Source organism: Kryptolebias marmoratus, linkage group LG11, assembly GCF_001649575.2.
Source record: "Kryptolebias marmoratus isolate JLee-2015 linkage group LG11, ASM164957v2, whole genome shotgun sequence".
Classification (NCBI taxonomy): domain Eukaryota; kingdom Metazoa; phylum Chordata; class Actinopteri; order Cyprinodontiformes; family Rivulidae; genus Kryptolebias; species Kryptolebias marmoratus.
The window spans coordinates 5,694,388-5,717,736 of record NC_051440.1 but is presented as its reverse complement, the minus strand read 5'-3'; the positions used below and the strand labels follow the sequence as shown (position 1 = coordinate 5,717,736).

The 23,349-nt window shown below is 41.5% G+C and overlaps 1 protein-coding gene across 1 annotated transcript in view; it reads left to right on the top strand.

Annotated features, from left to right (window-relative positions):
- map1ab (microtubule-associated protein 1Ab) overlaps positions 1–23,173 on the top strand; it is an 86,977-nt gene extending 63,804 nt beyond the window's left edge. Inside the window, exons 3-7 of the mRNA XM_017432849.3 lie at positions 2,179–2,261; positions 2,757–2,894; positions 3,134–14,726; positions 16,795–17,027; positions 18,453–23,173. Coding sequence (XP_017288338.3) covers positions 2,179–2,261; positions 2,757–2,894; positions 3,134–14,726; positions 16,795–17,027; positions 18,453–18,608 — 12,203 coding nt within the window. The 3' untranslated portion in view covers positions 18,609–23,173. The remainder of the gene's footprint in view (positions 1–2,178; positions 2,262–2,756; positions 2,895–3,133; positions 14,727–16,794; positions 17,028–18,452) is intronic.
- Positions 23,174–23,349: the final 176 nt, after the last annotated feature.

The window sequence follows — 23,349 nt, the reverse complement described above, 5'->3', positions numbered from 1 at the left end:
TTGCTGTGTAGAAAAAGAACAAAAAATTAACTGGTTTCAAGTTTTTTTTTTTAAAGAGAGGTTATGAGTTTTAAACTTTTCAGGTAAATTCTGGTCAAAATAATAACCTAAAAAGCAAAATATCATGTTATTTGTCATTTTCTTGTCTTTGGTTATAAGACAAGTGTAAATAAATTATCGTGTATTCTTGGAGTTTTTAAATCCACCCTTGTCAGCTGCTCAGATTCATGTCTGAACCTGATCTGCAGCGGTTCTGACAGAGAGTCCTGTCAGATGATCACACTGGATGTTCTGTCTGTCCTGGTGGAAACAGCAGCCTTTCAGACAGAGTGCCTTTGTTGTTGTAGTACCTTCTTGTACCAGCCGTACTTCGTCAGCGAGCATTCAGTCTGCAGGCAGCCATCAGCAGAGACTAATGCAGACTTTTTTCCCATAATTCACCTGAAAAAAACTACATTGGGGCTTTTCTCTTCTGAGAACGGGTTAAAAAAACTCATTCTGTTGTTGGGGACCTCTTGTGTCTCCAGTGTCCTTATGGACGACATTTCTTTATCCTTGAGTGACTCTTGTCATTTTGGAAAGCATCAGAGCAAACCTGCATATCATGCCTCCCCACCCCCACAGCTTAGTCATGGTGCTATGAAACCAGACACGTCTGTGACCAGATCTGCTGAAGACTCAGAACTGAATATATTTTTTGTTTTTTTTAATCATAAGAGATGTCAGCCTCTGATCATTGTGATCATTGACAAAATGCTCTCTCATCAATCACTCCATGTTCTGACCAGCTGATCAGAGATTGTTATTTTCTGTTGCTGAATGTGGTTTTAGTGCATCTGCAAGAAGAAATAAAAACATGCTTGTTTGTGTGTTGCTATGGTAACATCAACAGAGGGAGCCACTTCCTCTGGTTTGCCTAAATGAGTATTTGCTTGATGCTAAGTTTACATAACTCTCAATCACACTGGTTTGTATCCTTTCTTCTGTAAGTAATGTTTGGGTTCCCTTCATGATCACATCTCTAAGCAAATAACTTGTTTGAAGGTGCACACAATAGAGCATAAAAACCTATCAACTTCAATTTAATTGATTGAATATTTCATTAAAAACGCCTAACCTAAAAGTATAACAAGTGCTGTATGGCAGATGAGTTCAAGCATCTTGGAGTTTTATTCATGAGGGATGACAGGATGGATGGAGCTGGAGATGAATTGAGGGATCAGAGCCTCTGACACAGCTGAAAGGTTAAGGTCTTGATTTACTGGTCCGTCTACGTTCCATCCCTCACCTATGGGCATGAGGTGTGGATTATGACTGAAAGAATGAGGTCCCAGATACAAATGGCTGAGATAATCTTCCTCCATAGTGCGGCCAGGCTCAGCTTTAGAGATAAGGTGAGGAGCTCTGCCATCCAGGGGGAGCTCAAGGGTAGAGCCGCTGCTGAAAGGAGTCAACTGAGTTGGTTTAGGCATCTGATTAGTACGCCTCCTGAACACTTCCTTCTTCAGGTTTTCTGGGCACATCCCACTGGGAGGAGACCTCAAGGCAGACCCAGAACTTGCTAGAGGGTTTATATATTCTCTCTGGGAATACCTTGGGATCCCCAGGAAAAACTGAGCAGAATCACTTGGAAAAGGGATGTCTGGACTTTTCTCCTGGACTTGTTACCTCCAAAATGTGATCTCAGATAGAAAATGGATGGATGGATGATTCAAATACTTATAGAAATAAAGTTAAAAACATTTTTTTTTTAATTTCAAGCAAATTATCAAAATATACATTTCTGTCCTGTCAGTTATCATCCTAGTAAAGCTATGAAAAACAGTCAGTATAAATGATAAAAAAAATGTTCCCAATGTCTGTGTTCTGGCTTTAAACGGACATAAGTGGCCCTGTTTCCCGTTCCATCTTTTGTTCTTGCAGTGATGCACAACTGGATCGAATGTTTCTTTATCGGGATTGCCCCACATACAATGCATGCTGTAGTATAGTAGATATCCTTCACTACAATAAGTTTTTCTTAGCTCACATCTGGATGCCATCCAGCAGGATACTGTCATAGCAAACGTCCAAATGTCTGGCTACTCTGCTGATCAAACTGTTTACCTACACACCTGTATTCATTCAAATCTAGTACAACTAAAGATTAAACTTAATGTTTTCAATGTTCTCTTACAGGTCAAAGGACTCTCCAGCACACGAGTGATGTCCTAGAGACTGTGGTGCTTGTCAACCCTTCAGAAGACACTGTTGTATCAGAGGTGAGGTCAACATAGTTTAAGCTACTGTGCAGTATTCTGCTGCTTCATATTTGCAGAAGAAGCAGTAATCAATAAGATGAGCCGATCTTTTCCATTATACTATTATTTTGACCAAAACTACATAGAAAATACAAGAAAATATAACTACTAAAACTTAACATTCTCAGATTTTTTTCTATTGAGCAGCCAAATAAACAAATATTAAAATGTCTAAAACTGGCTATTATTATTTAGTTAAAAATCACATTTTTTGTAAATGTTCACATGAAGCTCTAATGGTTGATAAACAGTTAAGAAAATCAACTCTTTTTTTTCCTCTGAATGTTAACAAGACCACCAATATTAATTTTCCTCCTGGTTAATCTTCTTATCCTTCACAGAGTTACTGTCCCTCTTCCTTCATTTGTATTTACAAAGATTTTTCTTTCCATCTTGGCAGAGTCATCTGTCCTTTACCTGTCCTCTGCCCCTGTCTGTCCTATCTGTGTGCCCCAGATCCAGTCTCTCGTGACAGACTCTGCAGGGCACAAGCTTCTGGTCTTAAGTGGCCAGAGCTCAGATCACGGTGGCCTTCTTCTTCAGACCGGAGTTTTCACCTCTCAAACCTTTTCACAAATCTTTACTGATCCTGGGGTGAGTGTCTGCCAGCTCTTATCATCAAATATAACCATTTTATTGTGCATTCACACACACACAAGTGTACAGTTAAATAATTTGTTTATTAGACAAGACATTTAAAAGTAATAAAGTTTCACTCTCAGCTATTTGATTGGCTGATAAATCTTAAAGGATTTAACATCAAACAAAGATTAGTTTGTATATTTATTTGTGCCATCATTGATTCAGTTGTGCTTTGGTGTGTCTTGTTGCAGGTCAGTAAATTGCTGGGAACAGCAGCCCCCAAGCAGCAGGCAACACTTACCGTGTCCTGCCGCGGGGAGGTGGGCTGGAGCTCCGTGGGACAGCTGCAGGCTCTGAGACAGTTCTTGGAGTACAAACTAAACCCAGAGCCAGTTCTCCCCAAGATGGAGGGCATCACAGAGTTCACAGAGTACGTCTCTGAAACTGTCGACGTCCCTTCACCCTTTGACCTTCTGGAACCTCCCACCTCCGGAGGCTTCCTGAAGCTCTCAAAACCGTGTTGCTACATCTTTCCTGGTGGACGAGGAGACTCCGCCCTCTTTGCTGTGAATGGATTCAACATCTTAGTGGATGGAGGCTCTGAACGGAAGTCCTGCTTCTGGAAACTGGTTCGTCACTTGGACCGCATTGACTCAATTCTGCTCACACACATCGGAGCTGACAACCTCCCGGGTATCAATGGACTTCTTCAGAGGAAGATAGCAGAACAAGATGAGGAGCAGTCTCAAGGCTCCACCAACTACAGCGACTGGATGAAGAACCTGATTTCTCCTGAGCTGGGTGTCGTTTTCTTCAATGTGCCCGAGAAGCTCCGTATGCCAGAATCTAATCTCAAAGTAAAACGCAGCATTGAAGAGGCTTCGCTTACTTTGCAGCACCTTAACAAACTGGGAATCAAGCCGGAGCCTCTGTTTCGAGTGGTCAGCAACACCATTGAGCCTATTACCCTTTTTCACAAAATGGGAGTGGGGAGGTTAGATATGTATGTTCTTAACCCTGTTAAAGACAGTAAGGAAATGCAGTTTTTAATGCAGAAGTGGGCAGGCAACAGCAAGGCCAAAACTGGCATTGTGCTGCCCAGTGGGAAAGAAGGAGAAATATCTGTGCCCTACCTGACATCAGTTACAGCCTTAGTTGTCTGGCTTCCCGCCAGCCCTGCAGAAAAGATCGTCAGAGTGCTGTTCCCTGGGAATGCTCCACAAAACAAGATTTTAGAGGGTCTGGAGAAATTAAAGCATCTTGACTTCCTGCGATATCCTGTAGCTACACAAAAAGACATCGCCTCAGGAGCTCCTCCGTCAGTTATTAAACAGACCAAGTTAAAACAAAGGACAGATAGCAAAGAGAGCCTCAAATCCTCCCCCAAAACTATTGCAAAGGTCTCAAAAAAAGAAACCGATGGACAAGATGATGTGTCAAACATCACAGAGGCAAAGAGTGACTCTGTGAAGGAAAATATTTTAGAGAAAAAAGAAGAGAAAAAACCTGCCAAGACTATAAAATCAAAAACAGAAGTGCCGGAAAAGAAAAAACTCTTGAAAGAAAAGTCATTAAAGAAGCATTCCAAGGAAAGGGCATCAAAAATGGATGAGAAAAAGGACAAGGAAAAGAAAGAGATGAAGAAAGTAAAGAAAGATGATTCTGCCAAAAAAGACGAGAAGAAAGATCCCAAGTCCAAAGAGGACAAGAAGAAGGATGCATCCAAGCCTGAGCTGAGAAAAATGACAAAACCTGATCTAAAGCCACTTACGCCTGAAGTAAGGAAGACGTTACATAAAGCTAAAGCGTCGAGTAAAGCCAAAACTGTAAAAAGCAAAGCAACAAAGGCTGAACCCGCTGAACCCAAAGCTGACAAGGCAAAACCTGAAGTTATTCAGCCTGAGCCCACAGAGAACCGAACTGCTGGAGGTACGTCTGCTCCTTCCACGCCTGAAGACCTCACCAAGGAGTTTGAAGAACTAAAAAAAGCTGAAGTTGATGCTGTATCAGCAGAGCCACAAGAAAGTAAAGAAGTTTCTCTTGAGCCAACAGCAGAAAGCCTTATCCAAGAGAAGAGGGAAGCACAAGAAGCTGTTTCAGAAGTCCTACAGGAAACAAAATCCCCTGAAAAAGGGGCATCAGCCCCAGATGTCACAGCTGATACTGAGGTCAAAGTCAAGGAGTCACCTGAAGAGAAAGAAATGGAGGAGGCTCAAACGTTTGAGGATGAGGGAGCAGCTTCTCAGGATGAAGAAGAGTCAGAAGAAGAACCAGCTGCAGAAAAGAAAGTACTGGAGAAAGAGGAAGAGGAAGAGGAGGACATGGGAATAGGTGTAGATGAAGATGAATCAAAATGGAAGGAAGCAAAGGATGATGAGTTTGACAGAAAACATGAGATAGAAGAAATGGAGAAATCAGAAACTCTGTCTTCTAAAGTTGGGGCAACGCAGGAGCTCCAGATGCCTCCATTTAAGGGTGAGGAGGAGGAAGAAGAGGAGGAGGAGGAAGAGGAGGTTATGGAGAAAGCTGAGCTGGAAGAGGTAGAAGATCTAGATGTAATAGCAGATGAAGAGATCAAAGTTCAACCTGAAGACGCAGTTGAAAGCAAAACTGGCGAAATCCTGGCTGCAGCTAAGGTCGAAGAAGAGGATGAGGAGCGTTACTTATCCCATGATGAAGGGGCCACAGCTCCCATCAGCTCAGTAATTCAAGGAGCTGCAGCAGGTCAACCCGCCTCCTACATTCAAGATGAGATGATTCCTGGCTACTCTGAGACAGAGCAGACCATCTCTGATGAGGAGATTCATGAGGAGGCAGAGGAGAGAATACCACATCTTCAGTACGATGTTGGTGTCTATGACATCTCTGTTCCAGATCAGACCGAATCATTTGTAAACATTCATGGCATGAGGGAGATGCAAGCTGCTGCTATGACAGAGAAAGGTTTTATTTCAGGTGTACAAGAACAAGTGTCAGTTTTTACCAACATCATCACTGCTCCTCTGGCAGAAGAAGAGCATGTGTCCTCTGCAACGTCCATCACAGAGTACGACAAAATGTCCTCCTTTCCTACTTCTATTGCTGACGATCAGTCTGTTGCATCTGTTGCTGCACCTCTTGCTGAGGAACCACTTAAAACATCTGCTCCTTCATCAGTGACACCAAATTCCAGCCAAGGCAAAGAGCAGCCGCGCTCTGCAGGAAGTCTGTCACCACCTTCTTTGGAAGACGATAAGCTATCTAAATCTCCATCCAGTGACTTACAGCTTCCTATTGCAAAGGGGAAGACTACTGTTGAGGTCCCTGTTGCAGCAAAAGAAGAAGAAGAGGAGGAAGAGGAAGAGGAGGAAGATGACCAAACTCCAAATGTTGACATTCCACTTACAAAACTACAAGAGGGCTATGCTTCATCAAAAACCTTACAGAGCAAAGAGGCAGACACAGAGGAGCTTCCAGGTTTTCCTGAAAAGGTTCAACATGACACCAAACCAGTCCACCTACCAGTTGAAGAGGTAAATATCGATGCAGTAGGTCCTAAAGATACTTCATCTGTTGTGCCTACAAGACCCTTTGGATCTGACTCTGTCACATCCGAGAGTGAGGAGCGTTGTTTCAGCCCGGATGATATCACTGTGAAAATGGCTTCCCCTCCACAGTCCGGACCCTCAAGTGCAGCTCACTCTCCACTTCACCATTCCCCAGTGGAGGACAAGATGAAAGTTTTCTTAGATCTGGAGCAGCAAAAACAAGAGCTGCTTCCTGACGTGGTCACCACAAAGGATGACAAGATCCAAAAGGAAGATGATCAGGAAACAAGAACACAGAAAGAAGCCGATCACAAAAAAGAAGGTCAGCTTGAAGTATCAGTTTCAATATCTGATGACATAAAAGAGGTTCCAGTAATGGAAGTACCAGAAAAAGACTCTTCATCAGTGCCAAAAGATGAAGAAAAACAGGTAGAAACGATACCTGCTGTTGATATATCTTCAACAGAAGAAAAACTACCTGTCGGGGTTGTGAGGGATTCCCCCCTGTCATCTAACGAAGAAGACTCAGACACTGATTTTAAGGGGGAGGAACCTAAAGTGCCTGCACCAGCTAAATTTCCAGGGAGGAAGAGTAGTTTATTGGATGATGATGATCATGATCATGATGATGACAAGAAAGATGACGATGATACTGATAAATCTACTATTAAAAGCATCTGTGTGGAACAAGAGAAGAGAAAGGATGACACTTCAGATCTCACACAAATCAAGGATGAACATAAAGAGAAATCTGTCATTCAGGTAAAGGTTCCGACAGCTGAGTCTTTCATAGATGAAAAGGGGGATGAAAATGCAAGAAAAGAAGATGTTTTAGATGTTAAACCTGTCAAAGAAGAAGAAAAAGAAATAGCAAAAGCAAAGGACACAGTCACTGTAGGTGAAGCCATTAAAGCTGAGGCTGAAGAAACAGAAATAAAGGACACTCTTAAGATGAAAACAACCAAAAAAGCAGAGATGGAAACTGTAACTTCTGAGGCCAAACAAATCAAAGATGAGCAGGAAAAGAAAAAAGAAATGCAAGAGGATAAATCTGACCTCACAACCAGTGAGGATTTTCAGGAGACAGAGGCTAAAACTGACAATGATCCTGACCAAACGTTTTCAAAAGATGAAAAGATGAGTGAGTTAGAAAAGACTGATGCCTTTGAACATAAAACTCATGAAAGAGATATTGAAAAGGACCAGCCTTCAGATATTAAATCTGTTAAAGAAGAGGTGAAGAAAGAGGTAAAAAAAGATGATCTGACCATCACTGAGCCTTCCCAAGATGAGAAGAAACAGGTGGAAGAATCATTAGGTATCAAACCAAAAGAAGACAAGACAGAAGAAAAAGATTTGGAAGAAAGAGATTTGTCTGCCTCCAAGTCTTTTACAGATGAGCAGAGCAAAGAACAAGAAGTGACTGCTGACATTATTGGTACTAAGCTTGGAAAAGAAGATGTTAGGCAGATGCATGAATCTCCTGTTACCATGAAAGAAGAAAAGGGACAAGGAATTAGTATGGATGTAATCAGCATCAGCGGCCCCAGTGTGGAGGAGAAAGAAGGGACAGTGACTAAAGATGAAAATTTGTTAGCAAAAACAATTGAGACAGAAAAAGAAAAAGCCACAAGTGAAAAAGACATTACTGACACTAAACCTATCAAGGAAGAAAATAAAGATATAACATCCAGCAAGGATGACACAAAAGAAAAATCTGAGACTGTTGTACTAATTACATCAGAGGAAAAAGAGAAACAACCAAGTAAGCAGGAAACTCCTGCTGCTGAACCAACAGCCGAAAAAAAAGAAGAACATGATGAAAGTAAAGACGCTGCTGGTGCACATACCAAGATGGAAGAAGAGTCTCTAATCATATGTAAAGATATTGATTTATCTGCAGAAGCAAAAAAAGCATCTCAAACTGAAAGAGAAAGCACAGGAGAAGTAGAACAAAAGACAAGTAAAGATTCCACTTTTGCTGATGAACCAGCTCATATTGTGGAGCAAGACGTAATAAAAACTGAGCATGCGCCCACTGTCAAAACACTCAAGGATGAAACAACCATGAAGGATGTCGTTAGTGTAGCTGCGCCCACCATGCAGGAAGAAAAAGACAAAGAAATCTGTAAAGATGTGTGTGCTGCTGAATCGATAGAAGAAAAAAAAGAGAAAACAGCAGACAAGGAAGAAACACTCACTGTCAAACTGTCCCACGAAGAACAAGTGACAATTCATGATCATGGTGTCACTGACAAGCACATCGAGGATGAGAAAGATACAGCTACAGATACAGTTTCTGATATAAAACCCTGTGACCTGAAGGAAACTAAAGACCCAACTGTTGTTCAGTCCCTCACAGAAGAGAAGAAAGATGAAATCAAAGGTATTACATTATCGGAGGAAGCAAGAGAAACATTAACGCAAGATGTTGAGGAAATCAAAAAAGAAGATGAAAAGATCACTATTGCTGAGCATGCACCTGTTAAGGTGCAAAAGGACATTGATAGTTCAGTTAAAACGGAGGACAAAGAGAGTGAAAAAGATGTTTCTGATAAACAAACCCAGGGGACTGTAAGCTGTGAGAAGGGAGACTTTGATGACCAGAAATCAATTTTGAAGCAAATGAAGATCACTGATCACATTGATGAAAATAAAGAAAAAGACTCAGCCACTACCGCTGACACAAAAGACAAAGAATCATCCAAGAGTGAAACATTCAAAGAGGAAAAAGGTGAAGACAAACAGGACCATCACAATGAGCCCATTATACAGGAATCTGTAACAGAGACATGCACTTCAACATGTAGCACCACAGAAGAGAAAAAAGGCGAAGACTACTATGTCTTTGAGTCAAAATCCAAAATGTCTGAAGCAAAAGAGGTAGATCTTCTAAAGACCCAGAGCATGAAAGAGGAGATGAAGAGTATTAGTGATAAGGCTATGCATGACGAACCCTCTGAGGAGCTTCCTGGAGCTCAAACAGAGAAGAAAACTTTCACAGAAGAAACACAACAAGAATCAGTGGTGAAAGATGACCTCTGCTTGTCTCCTCACCACATCCAGGAGGAGACAAAAGACAAAGAATCTAAGGTCATTAGCCAAGAAGAAAAGATGGAGACAGAAAAGGATGATGCACATGTTGCTGAACTAAGCAAAGAACAGAAAATGGAGAAAGAACAGGAAAAAGACTACACGTATGAGACTGAAGACATTAAGGATGACAAAATAAAACCAGCTGAGGATGAAAAGATAATTAAAGAAAAGGATGTGGCTCCAACAGATTCCACTGATTATACTGATGGAGACCACACCAAAGAGGAGAAATGGGAGAAAGAGGAAGTACAGGAGAAAGACCAGGACAAAGGCATTAAACAGTCTACCCAACCATTATCAGGAGAGGCAGTGTTGGCATCCAAGTCAGAATACAAACCTGCATTTGTGGTTCAGTCATCAGATGAAGACAGAGAAGATGACGAAGAGGAAGACATTTGTATGGGAGGAGCAGGTTCCAGACCTCTGTCAGTGGAGTCGAAAACATCTGACCATGACTCTTCCTCTGTGTGTTTGTCTTCAAGCCAAACTCTGCAGACAACTGACCAAAGTAAACCACCTACATCTCAGCTGCCCACAGTAATCATACCTACTCTTACAATGCAGGAGCCCTCTCTGGATGAAGATATCAAGGAATCTGGAAAAGAAGAATCTAGACTTTCACCTGAAGCAGAAAAAGATGCTGTGAAAACAGAAGCCACACCTGCTCCACTTACCAAGCCAGAGTCGTCTTTTGACAGTGTCACATCAAAGGAAGAAGAAACAATTTGTGGTACCATAGCTGCCAAAACAGAACCAAAATCAAAACCGACAGAGAAAAAGCCTTTGTTGTCAACGTTATCAAGCACTGACAGCCAACCACGAAGTTCCACACTTTCAAGCACCGAAAGCCAGTCCAGTGTGGAGGAAACGCTGCAACAAGAAAAAGAAATCCCGTCTCACATGAACTCAGGAATAGGAGCTACAGAGGAGACAAAGCTCGATGGGAAACCGGCAAAGGAAGCAGAGAGGGAGACAGAAGGAGAAAGAGAGATGGCTTCTCCAGAATTATCACAACCTTGTTCATACTTTATGTTAGATAAACAATCTGTAGATGCTACCCACACCACTGGCTCTGCAAAAATAGAAACAGATGAAAAAATGAGTTCAAGTAGAGAGGTCATCAGTGGAAACCTAAGAAGTGAGGCACAAACCTTTGGTGCATCCAAGTATGATCCAGACGAAAAGCCAGTTCCAAAAGACCATGATCTGGACTTAAGAGAAGAGGGTGAGGCTTCACATGGTTTTGATAATGCTTCTGACATCTGCATTGATGATAACCGAAGGACAAGCCAAACCGAGACTGGAGGAGCCATGTTCCTCCTGGACGATCAGTACAAAGAGGAGCCTCTGTCCTTCAGTCGAGTCGACTACAGCCCAGTTTCCCTCACAGAGAGTGAAAAGAGCAGCCACCACAGTCGAAGTGAGTCCCCTAAAGATGAAGTCAGAGAAAAGGGCCAAGAGGAGGAGAGTGAAAGAGAAGAAAGAGCAGATGCACCATCCATTGACAACAGCTATTCATCCACAAATATACAAGATAATAAAATGACCCAAGCTGCAGAGTCCTATTATTTTAGCCCCAAAGAAGATAAACCTGAGAAATCTGAGAAAGAGAAAGAAGACACGAGGGAAGAAGCTGCTGCAAGTTCTCAGATTCAGCCAACAGGAGGAGATGACATAATTTCTACCACTGCTGTTCAGTCAGCAGCTGTCTCATTAAGACAAGAAACAACCTCTCCCTCACAGAGCCACCCAGATCTCAGTGCCTCAGCTTCTAGTGAAACATTTGGGGAAATCATGAAAAAAGAGAAAGAAAAATTTAGCGAGTCACTCAAAGACAAAACGGAAACCTCTGAACATTCAAGAGAGGGATCTCCATCTGGTCGGCACTCACCTGCAGAAAAGGACATTTTACCTCAACAGGCTAGGCAAGAAACACCATCTGACTCAAGGTCTGGAGCTTCAGCCACATCAGTTAGACATGAAATAGACAATAATGTTTTGGCATCTGATAATAATCAAATTAGCAGCTCCGCTTCTTGTAAATCTTTAGGTTTTCCAGAGGGAAAAGAGAGCATAATAGATAAACGGCTACTGGTAGAGGGGGAGGATTTCAGTGTTGATGATGATGAAGATGAGGAGGAGGAGGAGGAGGAAGAAGAAGAGGAAGAGTCAAGTGATGTGGATGTGGAAAAGGGTGCCAGAGAACAGTCTGAAAAAGAAATGTGCAGACGTAGTTCTGATGATAATGCTATGGTGGCAGAAACAGAGGACTCAAATAAAATGTCTCAACTGTCTGCGTCAGGTTTCCTCAAAGAGCAGCCAGCTTGTAAATCAACTCCTGATGATGGCTCAGCTTTTCAAGTTACGGACACAGACAAGGAGGATGTAGGTGGAAAACCGGGGGATGCACTTAGTGACACAATGGCATCAAAACCTCTTGAGACACCGAGTCAAGATGTAGGCAGAACAATTCAAAAAGATGAAAGCAGTTTTGCAACATCAGATTCCTCAAAACATCTTGACAAAGTGGAGGCAGCTAAAGAAGACAAAACAGATTTTTCCCCTGAACCCATTACAAAGACAAGGTTGCCAGTGACAGAAGATGTTGCTTCATCTGATTTAGTAAAGTCAGAAAAGAAAGATGACGACAAAGTATCGCTTTCATCCGAGTCTAAATTTGAGACTAAGGAAACTTGCCAGCCAACATCTACGAGCAGCTTGACAGCCACTTCTTTGCCAGCTGATTATTCTGACTTTACGTCCAAGCCTACATCTAGCCCAGTGCCTCCTCTAACTGAGAGCTATGTCGATATTGGACTGAGCAGATCTGGAGATCATTCTGAGCATTTTTCTGGTGAAGGTAGTCAAGCTGGGTTAAAGATAGAAAAGACAGAAACCTGCACAGCCTCAGATGCTTCCAGGTTGTCCAGGTCAACTGATGATCAATACTGCAGCCAAAGACCCATACAAGAAGAAGGTTTGAGTGAGAGGCGGACCCCAGATATCACAACAGAACATAGGGGAACTACCTCAACAGGTACCACATACACCACCTTAACATACTCTTCTACAGCGTACTCCTCTACATCATACAGTTGGTCATCTTCTGCCTCAGTGTCTGCTCTTGGACAGCACTTTGGAGACGAAGCTGAAACCTTTACATTACCAACCACTGAAGTACCTTTAGCCAAAGAGGAGGTTTCGTTCACAGGAGCATCCACAAGCTCCTCCTGCTTTGGAGGTTTTCAGAGAGATGAGTACATGGAGGTGGTGTCAAAACCTGCAGCAGAAGTGTCCAAACTGTCATCTCCGGATTTATCCCCTGTTGCCAAGCAGTCTGACGATCAAGAGCAAAAAGCAGATACAAAACTGAGTGCTGAGATTACAACTTCCTCCCCAGCACCTTCTCTAACAAGTACAAAACCAGTAAAGGCGTCAGAAAGTTCATTTATATCAGAAGCTCGCTTTGATGTGTCTCCTCTCCAAAGGGCTGACTCCTCTGACCGGGGGTCCCATGACAAGGAGGCTGAAACACTTGAAATGGAGGACAGCACTCTACCATGTCGTATTGAATGTCAAAAAATCCAAGTGGCTGACCAAAAAGAGACTTTTTCATCAGTAACTGAGTCATATTCGGTGGAGAGTACTATTCAGTCCATAGAAAAACAGACAGTCACCGTCACTTCTACCACTATTGTGTCTAAAACAGACGGGGTCACAGAAACAGCTCAGCATACAGTCTCAGTCACTCCTCTCAGTGGCAGTGAAGCTACCAAAACTTCATGTGCCATAACAGACTTGCACAAAACTGAGGAGTTTAAGGAGAAAACACAGCAGATACATGAGGAGAAAACTGACAGAGCTGCTGAGTCTTTGAGAGAAGATGCCAGTGTGGCAGAGAAAGAAACAAGTGGGAAAGATGAAAAAACCGAGACAACAAAAGACATGGGAGCCAAACAGAAAACAGAGGATAGGAAACTGAGTGAAAAGACTAGTGAAGACACCACAGTAGAGAAAAAAGCAACAGCTGATTCCAAGCTGAGTGAAAAAGGAGAGGTCAGTAAGCAAGAGACAGACAAAGTGGAGGAGAAAAGGTTTTTAGAAAAGACATCAGAAAGATTAGAGTTAAGAAGAAAGAGCAGTTTATCTGACTGGGAACTTCTACAGAGGCCTGATGACTATCCAAGTACCCCTCCTGGTTATGGTGATGATTATGATGAGGAAGAAGGAAAATGGATGACCAGTTCTCAAGGTATGTCTATGTCCTCCTCAAAAGATACTTACTACACAGAATCATCGAGCAAAGAAGCTGTAAAGACTGATCGCCCCACTGACTTAAACACCGGAGCAACATCTGGTGCCTCCCCTCAAGGCTACTCATCCTGCGAGTATAAACATCGCAAAGGAGAACTTTCGCCATCCTTCATCAACCCCAGTCCTCATCAGTTCTCCAGTGAAGAAGGTGAGGGTGGCGGCAGTGATCACTCCCAGGACGGGGACGAGGACGATCAGGAGCAACACTCTGTGAAAAGGAGGTCACACAAGCAAAGGCGCCATTACACTCAGAGTCACCATGGAGACACTGGACATGGACCACACCAGCTGCCTGGTGCAATGTCATCCGGTTTGGCCGTCACACTAGCTGGAGAGGAAACTCCTCCAACATCAGTAAGTGAGTCAATACCTTCACAGTCAGACTCTGATGTCCCTCCAGAAACTGAAGAGTGTCCATCCATAACTGCAGAGGGAAATCTGGACTCTGACGAGGATGCTGAGCATCTGCCAGTAGACAAATTATCTGCCTCTGGAGTAGGGGTGGGTCACCATCCATCATCGCCACGGTCATCTCAGAAAACCCATGATCCCTTTCCCACCCCAGTAAAGGACCCTCTGCCTCATCATCCCCATCCGGACGTCTGCATGGTCGACCCAGAGGCTCTTCTCAATGATCACAGCAGCACAGAGAAACTTCTCAAGAAAAAGGGCCTCAGAAAGGGCAAACCCAAATCAGCCTCTCCTGCTCGTAAGGGGGAAGTCAGGAAGAGGTCTTCCACCCCAGTGAAGCAGACCAAGGACTCCGCCTCACCCCGATCAGCCTCCCTCAGGAGGAAGGACACAGAGAGAGCCTCCAGGCTGATCAAAATGTCTGAGAGCCAAGGCTCAAGGAGTGAGCTCCTCAACCCGGGAAAAGGGCTGGTCAATGGCATCAAGACCAGTTCAGGTGAGTTAACTTCCTCACTTTCTGTCGCACAACAAAACATAAATAAACCTAAAAAATAAATTAAGAACTGGTTTAAACTGACATTATATTAAATAACATGAAAGTGCAAAAAAATTGCCAAAAATGGAAGATCGGATTGGTAATATTTATCCCTTCTTGTTAAACAATTTTAAAAAGATAACTTTTTGTACAAAACAAAGATTTGTCTCCATTCACCTGAAACCCGAGAGTTAAATGTGCAATTTCTCTTAAATTTGTGACTCCGTAACTTGGTTAAAAAGTAATTTCGGTCAAAATGGTACCTTGTCTCACATAGACAGACATTTTCTTTACAGTGTTTTGAATTACAGGTTGTAATTGTGTGTTCTAAGAGGTAAAAAAAAACATTCTGGTTGTCTTGTGCTAATTTTAAGCCAGTTTCAGTTATCTTGGCTGTTGCCTAAGTCATTGATTCTGAAAAGTTTTTTCCCTCGAAAGTGGGGCGCTTCATGAAAGGATTAAGAACCAATGTTCTAGAGGAAGTGATGGACAAAAATGCAAGAACATCAACATTAATCTTCTCAATCTTCATCAGAACATATTGATTTTCATCCTGTAGGCTATGAGAGGGAGTGAAGAAGACCATATATGTCAACAGACCAACATGAAACAGAGGAGGAGGTCTTAGGTTTCAACTGTTCAACATAACCAGTACACTTTTTACACCAATTTGCTCCTTGATGCATGTGTCAAAATCATCTCTGTGTGGACCAGGCCAACAAAGACCCTATCAACCCCCAGTTTAAATTGAGAAAGCTCCTTAGATAAAAAGCAAAACATCTTCCTAAAACAAAGAAAGAAGTCCACTTGTCTCTAAAAGGAAAAAAACCCCTCTTATGATTCACAAAAGTCACGTCCTGGATGACTGAGAATCCACACCAACACATGATGTACGCTGCAGCTGGTGAGGAGTTGTTGACTGCAGCAAAGAGAATACTGCAATTTGTAACAACATAGGAAACACAAAAGAGGAAAATAAAAAAAAAGCTTGAAAAGAGCAGGCAGTAGTCAGCATCCGGTGAGTCATTCTAATAAGAGCCTTATACAACTGTGAAAAGCTGAGAGGATTCATTGGTCATGTCGTCCTCTGAGAAAGAACTTTCGGTGATGGAAGAGGCGATCTTAGACAGTAATTACACTTGAATATATTCAGGATTTGAATATTAATACATTGTGCAATTGTCAGTACGTAACAAGGCTTTGAGTGATGCTCAGAACAAGACGAAACAGTAAAATCATTGCTTCTCACTCATTCAATTTCTGTACTTAGTTAATCCTGCTCATGGCTTGGGGGCAGTTGGTGCCTGTCTTATCAACCGGTGAGAGACAAAGTATAGATACACACAAAACAAACCACAATGCACGCACACACTTACAGCTAAGGTCAGATTACGATCTCCAGTTACCCTAACAACCGGAGTATCCAGAGAAAGCCAACACACGTTCAAGAGGAGAATGTGCAAAGTTCACAGAAAGGTAGTCAAGAATCAACCCTGAGACCTTCTTGCTTTGAAATGACAGTACTGGCCTCTGTTCCACCGTGCAGACCAGAAAATTGTTTTTCTTTTTTTCAATATGATAAAGGATAAAGGTTAATGAACTGAAAACTGAACTACAAATCTTTGTGTTCAAGGAACTACACAGATCCCTTTCAGTCATATTTTCCTGTAAATTTGAGGTTGGGTTTATTGCCTTGTTGGTATACGTCTAAAAAAAAAAGATAAATGGGATTAATATGAGGCATTGATGTCATCAGTTTAATTTATTTTGAATGTTTCACATCTACTTGCAAACATCACAAGTCCGGTTGACAGAAGTTAACATGTTTGTGGTCAGTGGAAATTGTGCAATTAGCTGAAATAAAACATTTAACCTTTAAAGAAAGCAGGAGAGAAGAATGTAAACTAAATGTATTTATTTAGTTGTTTAAAAGGAGCTTCTCAAGTTGTTATGGATGAATTTTTTTTTTTTTTTGGGAGTACATTATTTTATCACACTAAGGCTTGTTTGAATTCTTTTTCACTTTCAGGAAACAACTCTCAGAAAACTAGTACAGCCGTCCCCCCAGGACCCCCGGTGTATGTGGACCTGGCCTATGTGCCCAACCACTGCAGTGCAAAGAACGTGGACCAGGAGTTCTTCAAACGAGTGCGGGCTGCATACTACGTAGTGAGCGGGAATGACCCGGGCAGCGGAGAGCCCAGCCGTGGCGTCCTGGATGCTCTGCTGGAGGGCAAAGCTCAGTGGGGCTCCAATTTACAGGTATCATTACAGCCTCTATATGTCCCTCTGTTGCTCATTCTCTACTTCCATGTGAGAAAAGTACCCAACAGTTTTTTTTGTCCCCAAAACATACAGTTTATTTGTGATATTCTCATGGTGAGATGGAGGCAACCTTTTAATGTCAATAATTCTAGGAGGCTGTGTAAACAGAATGTAGTGATTTGCAAATTTTAATGAAACATATTTTATTTACAATGGAACATAGTAAGCAAATGAAATATTAAACCTAAAAAATTGTACCATTTTCTTGTAAAAATAAATAAATAAAAAATAAGGTAATTTTGAATTTAATGATAGCAACACATCTCAAAAAAGGTGTTACAGGCTCATGTTTTCCTCTGTGAAGCACCCCCTTTTCATTTATCAGTCTGTAAACATCAGGACCTGAGGAGAGCAGCTGCTGGAGGTTTTAGAGGGAATGTTGTCCCATTCTGGTCTGATGGAGGATTCCAGTTGTTCAGCAGCCCTTCGTCTTCTTTGACAGATTTATTTGTTTCGTGATGCATCAAATGTATTCAGCTGGTGGGAGGTCTGGACTGCAGGCAGGTCAGTTCAGCTCCTGGACTCTTCTTCTATGAAGCCCTGCTGCTGGAATGGATGCAGCATGAAGTTCAGCATCGTCTTGCTGAAATATGCAAGGTCTTCTCTGAAAAAGATGCCATCATCTTGGGGGCATTTGTTGTTCTAAAACCTGCACTGATGGTGTCTTTCCAAATATGTTAGCTGTCCATGCTTTAGGCACTAATGCACCCCCATACCATCAGAGAGGCAGGTTTTTAAACTGTGCGCTGATAACAGGCTATGCTCCCTCTCCTCTTTAGTATGGAAGATGTGGCATCTGTGTTCTCCAAAAAGAATTTAAAATTTCGATTGGTCTGACAACAAAACAGTTTTCCTCTTTGCCTCAGTCCATTTTAAAAGAGCATTAGCTCAGAGAAGATGACAGAGTTTCAGGATGGTGTTCACATATAGTTTATTTTTGTATGACAGAGCTTTAAGCAGCATCTGTGGATGGCACGGTGAACTGTGTTTATAGACAATGATCTGTAGAAGTGTTCCTGAGTCCATGCAGAGATGTCCAGAACAGAATCAGACCTGGTTTTAATGCAGACCAGCCTGAGGACCCCAAGATCACAGACATCCAGTATTAAACTTAATCCTTGTCATGTGCGCACAGAGATTTCTCCAGAATTCTGAAATCATGAGATTGGAGATATGGATCCATGAGATTTGCAAATCATTGCATTCGGTTTTTATTTACATTTTACACAAAGTCCCAACTTCTTTCTAAATTAAGGTTGTATCTTGTGATAACATATTTTACTTTGGATCTTTCCCAGTGTTGTCTTTTACTTGATTCTCACCATCTTCCATCTCATTTGATCTCCCTGTGATTGCTATCAGGTGACAGTGATACCAACTCATGACACGGAGGTGACCCGGGAGTGGTACCAGCAGACCCACGAGAGGCAGCAGGACTTGAACATCATGGTTTTGGCCTCCAGCAGCACTGTCGTCATGCAAGACGAGTCTTTCCCTGCCTGCAAGATTGAGTTCTGAGCTTCACGGTCATCGCCGCCAACCTTTCATCGTTCCCCCCTCCTCGTCATCTGGAGGTGGAGCGAGAGCAAAACGCACTCACTGCTCCTTCAAAGCTTCTCACTATCATGGTACCAGTCTTAAAAGCATTTGCTGCAGCCCTCGATACTTTACGTTCGCTTAAATAAAAATAAAAATTCTGGGTTTATGCTTTGTGACAGTGGGGTTATCATGCAAACATTACCATACTCTTATGTTTGTTTTCAGCTGTAAGTTGTTGTCTGGCCCCGACACACGTTCTTATATGTGAACAAACAGAAACTGTGGCAAAATTTCAAAGCAAAAGCATAACAAACACAGATCGTAGCGATTGGAAATCCAATAAACCTAAATGGCCACATTGCATACGAACAAAGCTGTTCAAATATCAATTTTTGCTGAACGTCTTTTCCAAAATGAGTTTCAAATTGATTGTAGATCTGGTATTAGTTTAGACCACATATGTACCGTTTTTATATATATAATTTAAAAAAAAACCTGCTTTCTTTGCCACCAATACACAACTGAATACTTTCTCTGCAGTAATGTTTAGATGAGCTTGATAATGACATAAAATGATGTTTCGTGACAAAAATGCTCCTTGTGGTAAAGTTTTAGAAGCTGCTCAGAGTTGCCCCTCTCATTGCTCTTTTACTTTCTTGGCTTTCACAGCTTATCCGGTGCATGATGCTTGCGTTGTAGCTCAGACTCTTACAGAGAGCTGCATAGGGTTAAACCTCTCCTTAATCAGCCCTCAGATGTGGAATGCAGTAAAATATTGGTAGAGTACTACACTGTGTGGCTGTCTGTGCTCAAGTGAATTCAGTAGGCGTCAGGCAAAGGAACAAAGCTTCTACTCAGATCAAATCCTCGCTGAGGATCTTCTTTTAAGTCTTCATTATGGTCCTTGTTGATTATATGTTCGCCAGCTTAGAATAAATGTTTGATGACAACACGGAAGGCCCGTTCAATAAGTGAAATATTTTGTGGTGACGCAGCAAATAGCAACCCTGGAGCCAAAGTGGTGTTTTTGATCATGCAACATTAATTTGTGCTTAGCGACGTTTTGCCTTCTCTGTCAACATCGCAAAGTGATGGAGAGAACAAGCAGCGACCTGTGACAAATGTAGCAAATGAAGCTCGTCTGCGTGACCCTTCACGGGCATTGATACGCCAGCGAAAACGGCAATAGTTATTTTTAATGTAAGGGGTTAAAAAAAGAACAAAAAAACAACGTGTGAAGTGTGTTACAGGAGGCTGCTCTTACTGTACGTGCCTTTAGTGATTCTGGAGAAAAGGGGACACTTAAGAGACAAACCGGGACAAATAAAACACAACACACAACTTTAACACAGACGACTATTCAGTTCGTACACAAGGATTCACAGAGGAACAGTTGCCTCTGGATATGTAGGCTTTGGAAATAAGTTTGGAGCCGCAGAATCCAATCAAACAGTAATTTTATATCCCCAAAACACCACGTTCCAACCAACGTGAAAGTCTTCAAGCAGATAATTGCACCAAATATGAATGCACTTTTCTAGGCACAGGCGAGGAGAGTTTAACTGCTGGGTTTTGTTCGAAGTTCAGGTACAGACGTCAGTGTGACAGAAGTGAATTTACTTTGTAGGAATAGAAAATATGCAAGATGTTCCTCCAAATGGAGCGGCAAGAACTGAAATCTTAAGCGACCGTGCGACAGTAATATCTGAGAAACATTTATAGACTGAGCGTGAATGTTTTTATAGCGGTTTTACAGGATGCTGTTCAGAAGCAGGTTTGTGTGTGTGTGTGTGTGTGAGCATACGATACACACCGTCACTGTTTGATGATGGTTCGGATGGTTTGTTTCTGCGGGTTGGAACGATGCAGGGTTTTTTTGTTTTTTGTTTTTTTTGTGCTCGTTCACAACCAGACTTGGAAACAGCTCATATCGTAGCTTTAGGATTTCATCAGTCTCTGTTCCCTCGTTTCTGAATTTATATGCAAGCTTTGGTGCACTACGGTTACTTTGCAATTCTGATTTAATTTTCACCAAACTCTGTGGTGTGAGGCATTTTTGAAAAGCTCAGTTTGGATTATTTTTTTAAATTCTGCTTGTTTTAATATGACACACTTTTCTGCCAAGATTGAGGCTTTCATTTTATGATTTTTTTTATTTTATTTTGAAGACTGATTTCAAGCTGAGACCAAGTTGAGCTAGGCAAGGCAGGAAGAACCCTTCGAATAGAATAGAATAGAATAGAATAGAATAGAATAGAATAGAATAGAATAGAAAAGAATAGAATATACTTCATGGTTCCCAGAGAGAAGTTTGTTTTAGATTGTACAATCCCCAGTCAGTAACTATCTATAGTAACTACTATAATAAATGCATCCATTTAGGACTTTGTTATCAAAACACTGTTATTAAAATGAATTATTTAAAGATACATAGACATGTATATTAGATAAAACCTACAATAAAATAAATAAATGCACAGTTGATAACATATTGATTAGTTGATAGTATGTTGGTATGTTGGGGGCTAAAAACACTGAAGATCTTCTGCTTACACGGCCTAATTTATCTCCGTGATGCTCAAAAACACAGAAAAATGACAAATGTAGTTGCTTTATGCCAGTCAGATATCAGTGCCAGTTTCTTTAATTGTAAAACCTGCTCATAACATATCTTCCAAAGCCCCTCTGCCCTCTTTCTGCCAACTCTTAGTTTGTAATTAAAAACTGGCTGGTGGAAAAAAAACAAAAAAACATTTCTTCTTGCTAGGACTGCACAGTATCAGGGAACGATGCAGTTGCGATGATATTCTTGCAAATTGTGATCATATCAGCTGCGATAAATCAGCATTTTCCCCCACTCTTCTCTGTCTGTTCTGTCATTGCAATGCTAACGAGATTCTCCAGGTTTGAGCATCTATCACTGAAATCAGCCGTGGGACATTTAAGTCAGCAGGGGTCCATCTGATTAACAGATATGTTGCTGGGATGCAGTTCGCCTTTGCAATCCTTTTCAGCACTGTTACTGCGCACATCGATGTTGTGATTACGGGAGATCTTCCAAATACTGTGCGGCCCTACTGTTAATTAACCCATTTTCTTCATATCTTAGTTCATAATGATCTGCTTGTGTCATTTCAGATTTCTTTTTATCTCACTAACGAAGAATCTCAGAGTTTGATACAGCTCATATGCACAAATAATCTTAGAAAGCTTTGAAGCTAAATAATGAAGGGCACAGTGAAGGTTTAAACTGATTCCCCTGAAAGCAGTTTATGTTTGAACGTCTGTGTGTCAGTTTGAAGTCTTCAGCGCCTGCGGATGTTTTATTTAATGCGTGCGTCAGATTTTGTGGGTGGTCAGAAGTGTTGTCATGATTTGTTTCAATATTGTTTCTTATTTGTTGTTGTTTTGTTTAGTTGGCTGATTCCAAATAGAAAGCCTTGAGCTTACCGAGGCTGTGAGAGGATGCTGTGAATCACTAAAAACTCGACTGTGTAACTTTGCGGTAGTTGAACGCTCTGTACAGGAGATCTATTTTTCTGAATGTAGAGTTGGTACGACCACATGAATGCTGCTGGATCAAAAACGAGAACAACAAAAACAAAACAAAACAAAAAAATATATCACACCAACTTAGACAAACAAGAGAAAAGAAAGGCGATCGGACGATTTTTTTCTCGATTGTTCTGCAACGAGAAAACATCGGATTTCTCGTGTCTTATAATTACAGGATGCAAGTTTCAATCCCACCACAAACATATTAACTGCAAGACAAAACTGAAACTCACTGAAGCTGCAACTTTTCCTGAAAATGACTTGAAACACATGCAGACTCAGAAAGCATGACCAGGATTTACCCAGCGCCACACGTACGCCTACAGTACATGCTGAACACAGGTTTTTACATATCGCTCCGAAGAGAGCCGACAAATTAAACTACCCCTCCGTGAAACCCGCTTACTTTAGCTGAGTTTAGTGGAGGCTGTACGAAACCACACACAATACTGACAAGCTACAGAACGAACAAAAAGTGCATCTTTCAGTTCCGCTCATCTCCATAGCTGCATTAGAGGTGAGGATATCATTGGGTCACAATCAGCATATGGCGCCATCTGTCCATCTAATCTTTCTGCATGTGATTTATTTAGTTATAATCTTGAATGTAACAGTTTAACATGAAAATAATAATAATAATTAAAAAAAATACAGTGCTATTTTAAAGAGGTATATTTGAGAAATGCTTATTGTCTTAACTGGTACTGACATGAACTACAGTAATATAATATTGGGCTGTGCTTTTATTGTTTGCCCTATAATATGTTGTTAAGAAGATGCTGTCTTGGCAGTTTTGTTTGACTCTCTCTCTCTCTTTCTCTCCTTGTTTTTTTTTGCATTGTATTAATCTTGATTATGTTTTCTTCCTCTGCGCAATATACAATATTTGTCTGTCTCTTTAACTCTAACTGGTAACTAGAACTACTGCAAATTCATTGTAAAAGGGAAACAGCCTGGTGATCATCAATTAAACTACATTGACATCTAAACGTGTGATTGCCTGTTTTGTAGTTTTGTAGGTCGGTGAATATGGATTTAGAGTTCTCATGATGAGGGTTTACGATCAAAAGCAATTTCAGTAAACACGTTAAAGGAAATCATCTTGAAGACTTGAACCAAAGAAAGACTGGGGCAATTTTTCACTCAGTGCTTCTCAGACCAGTGA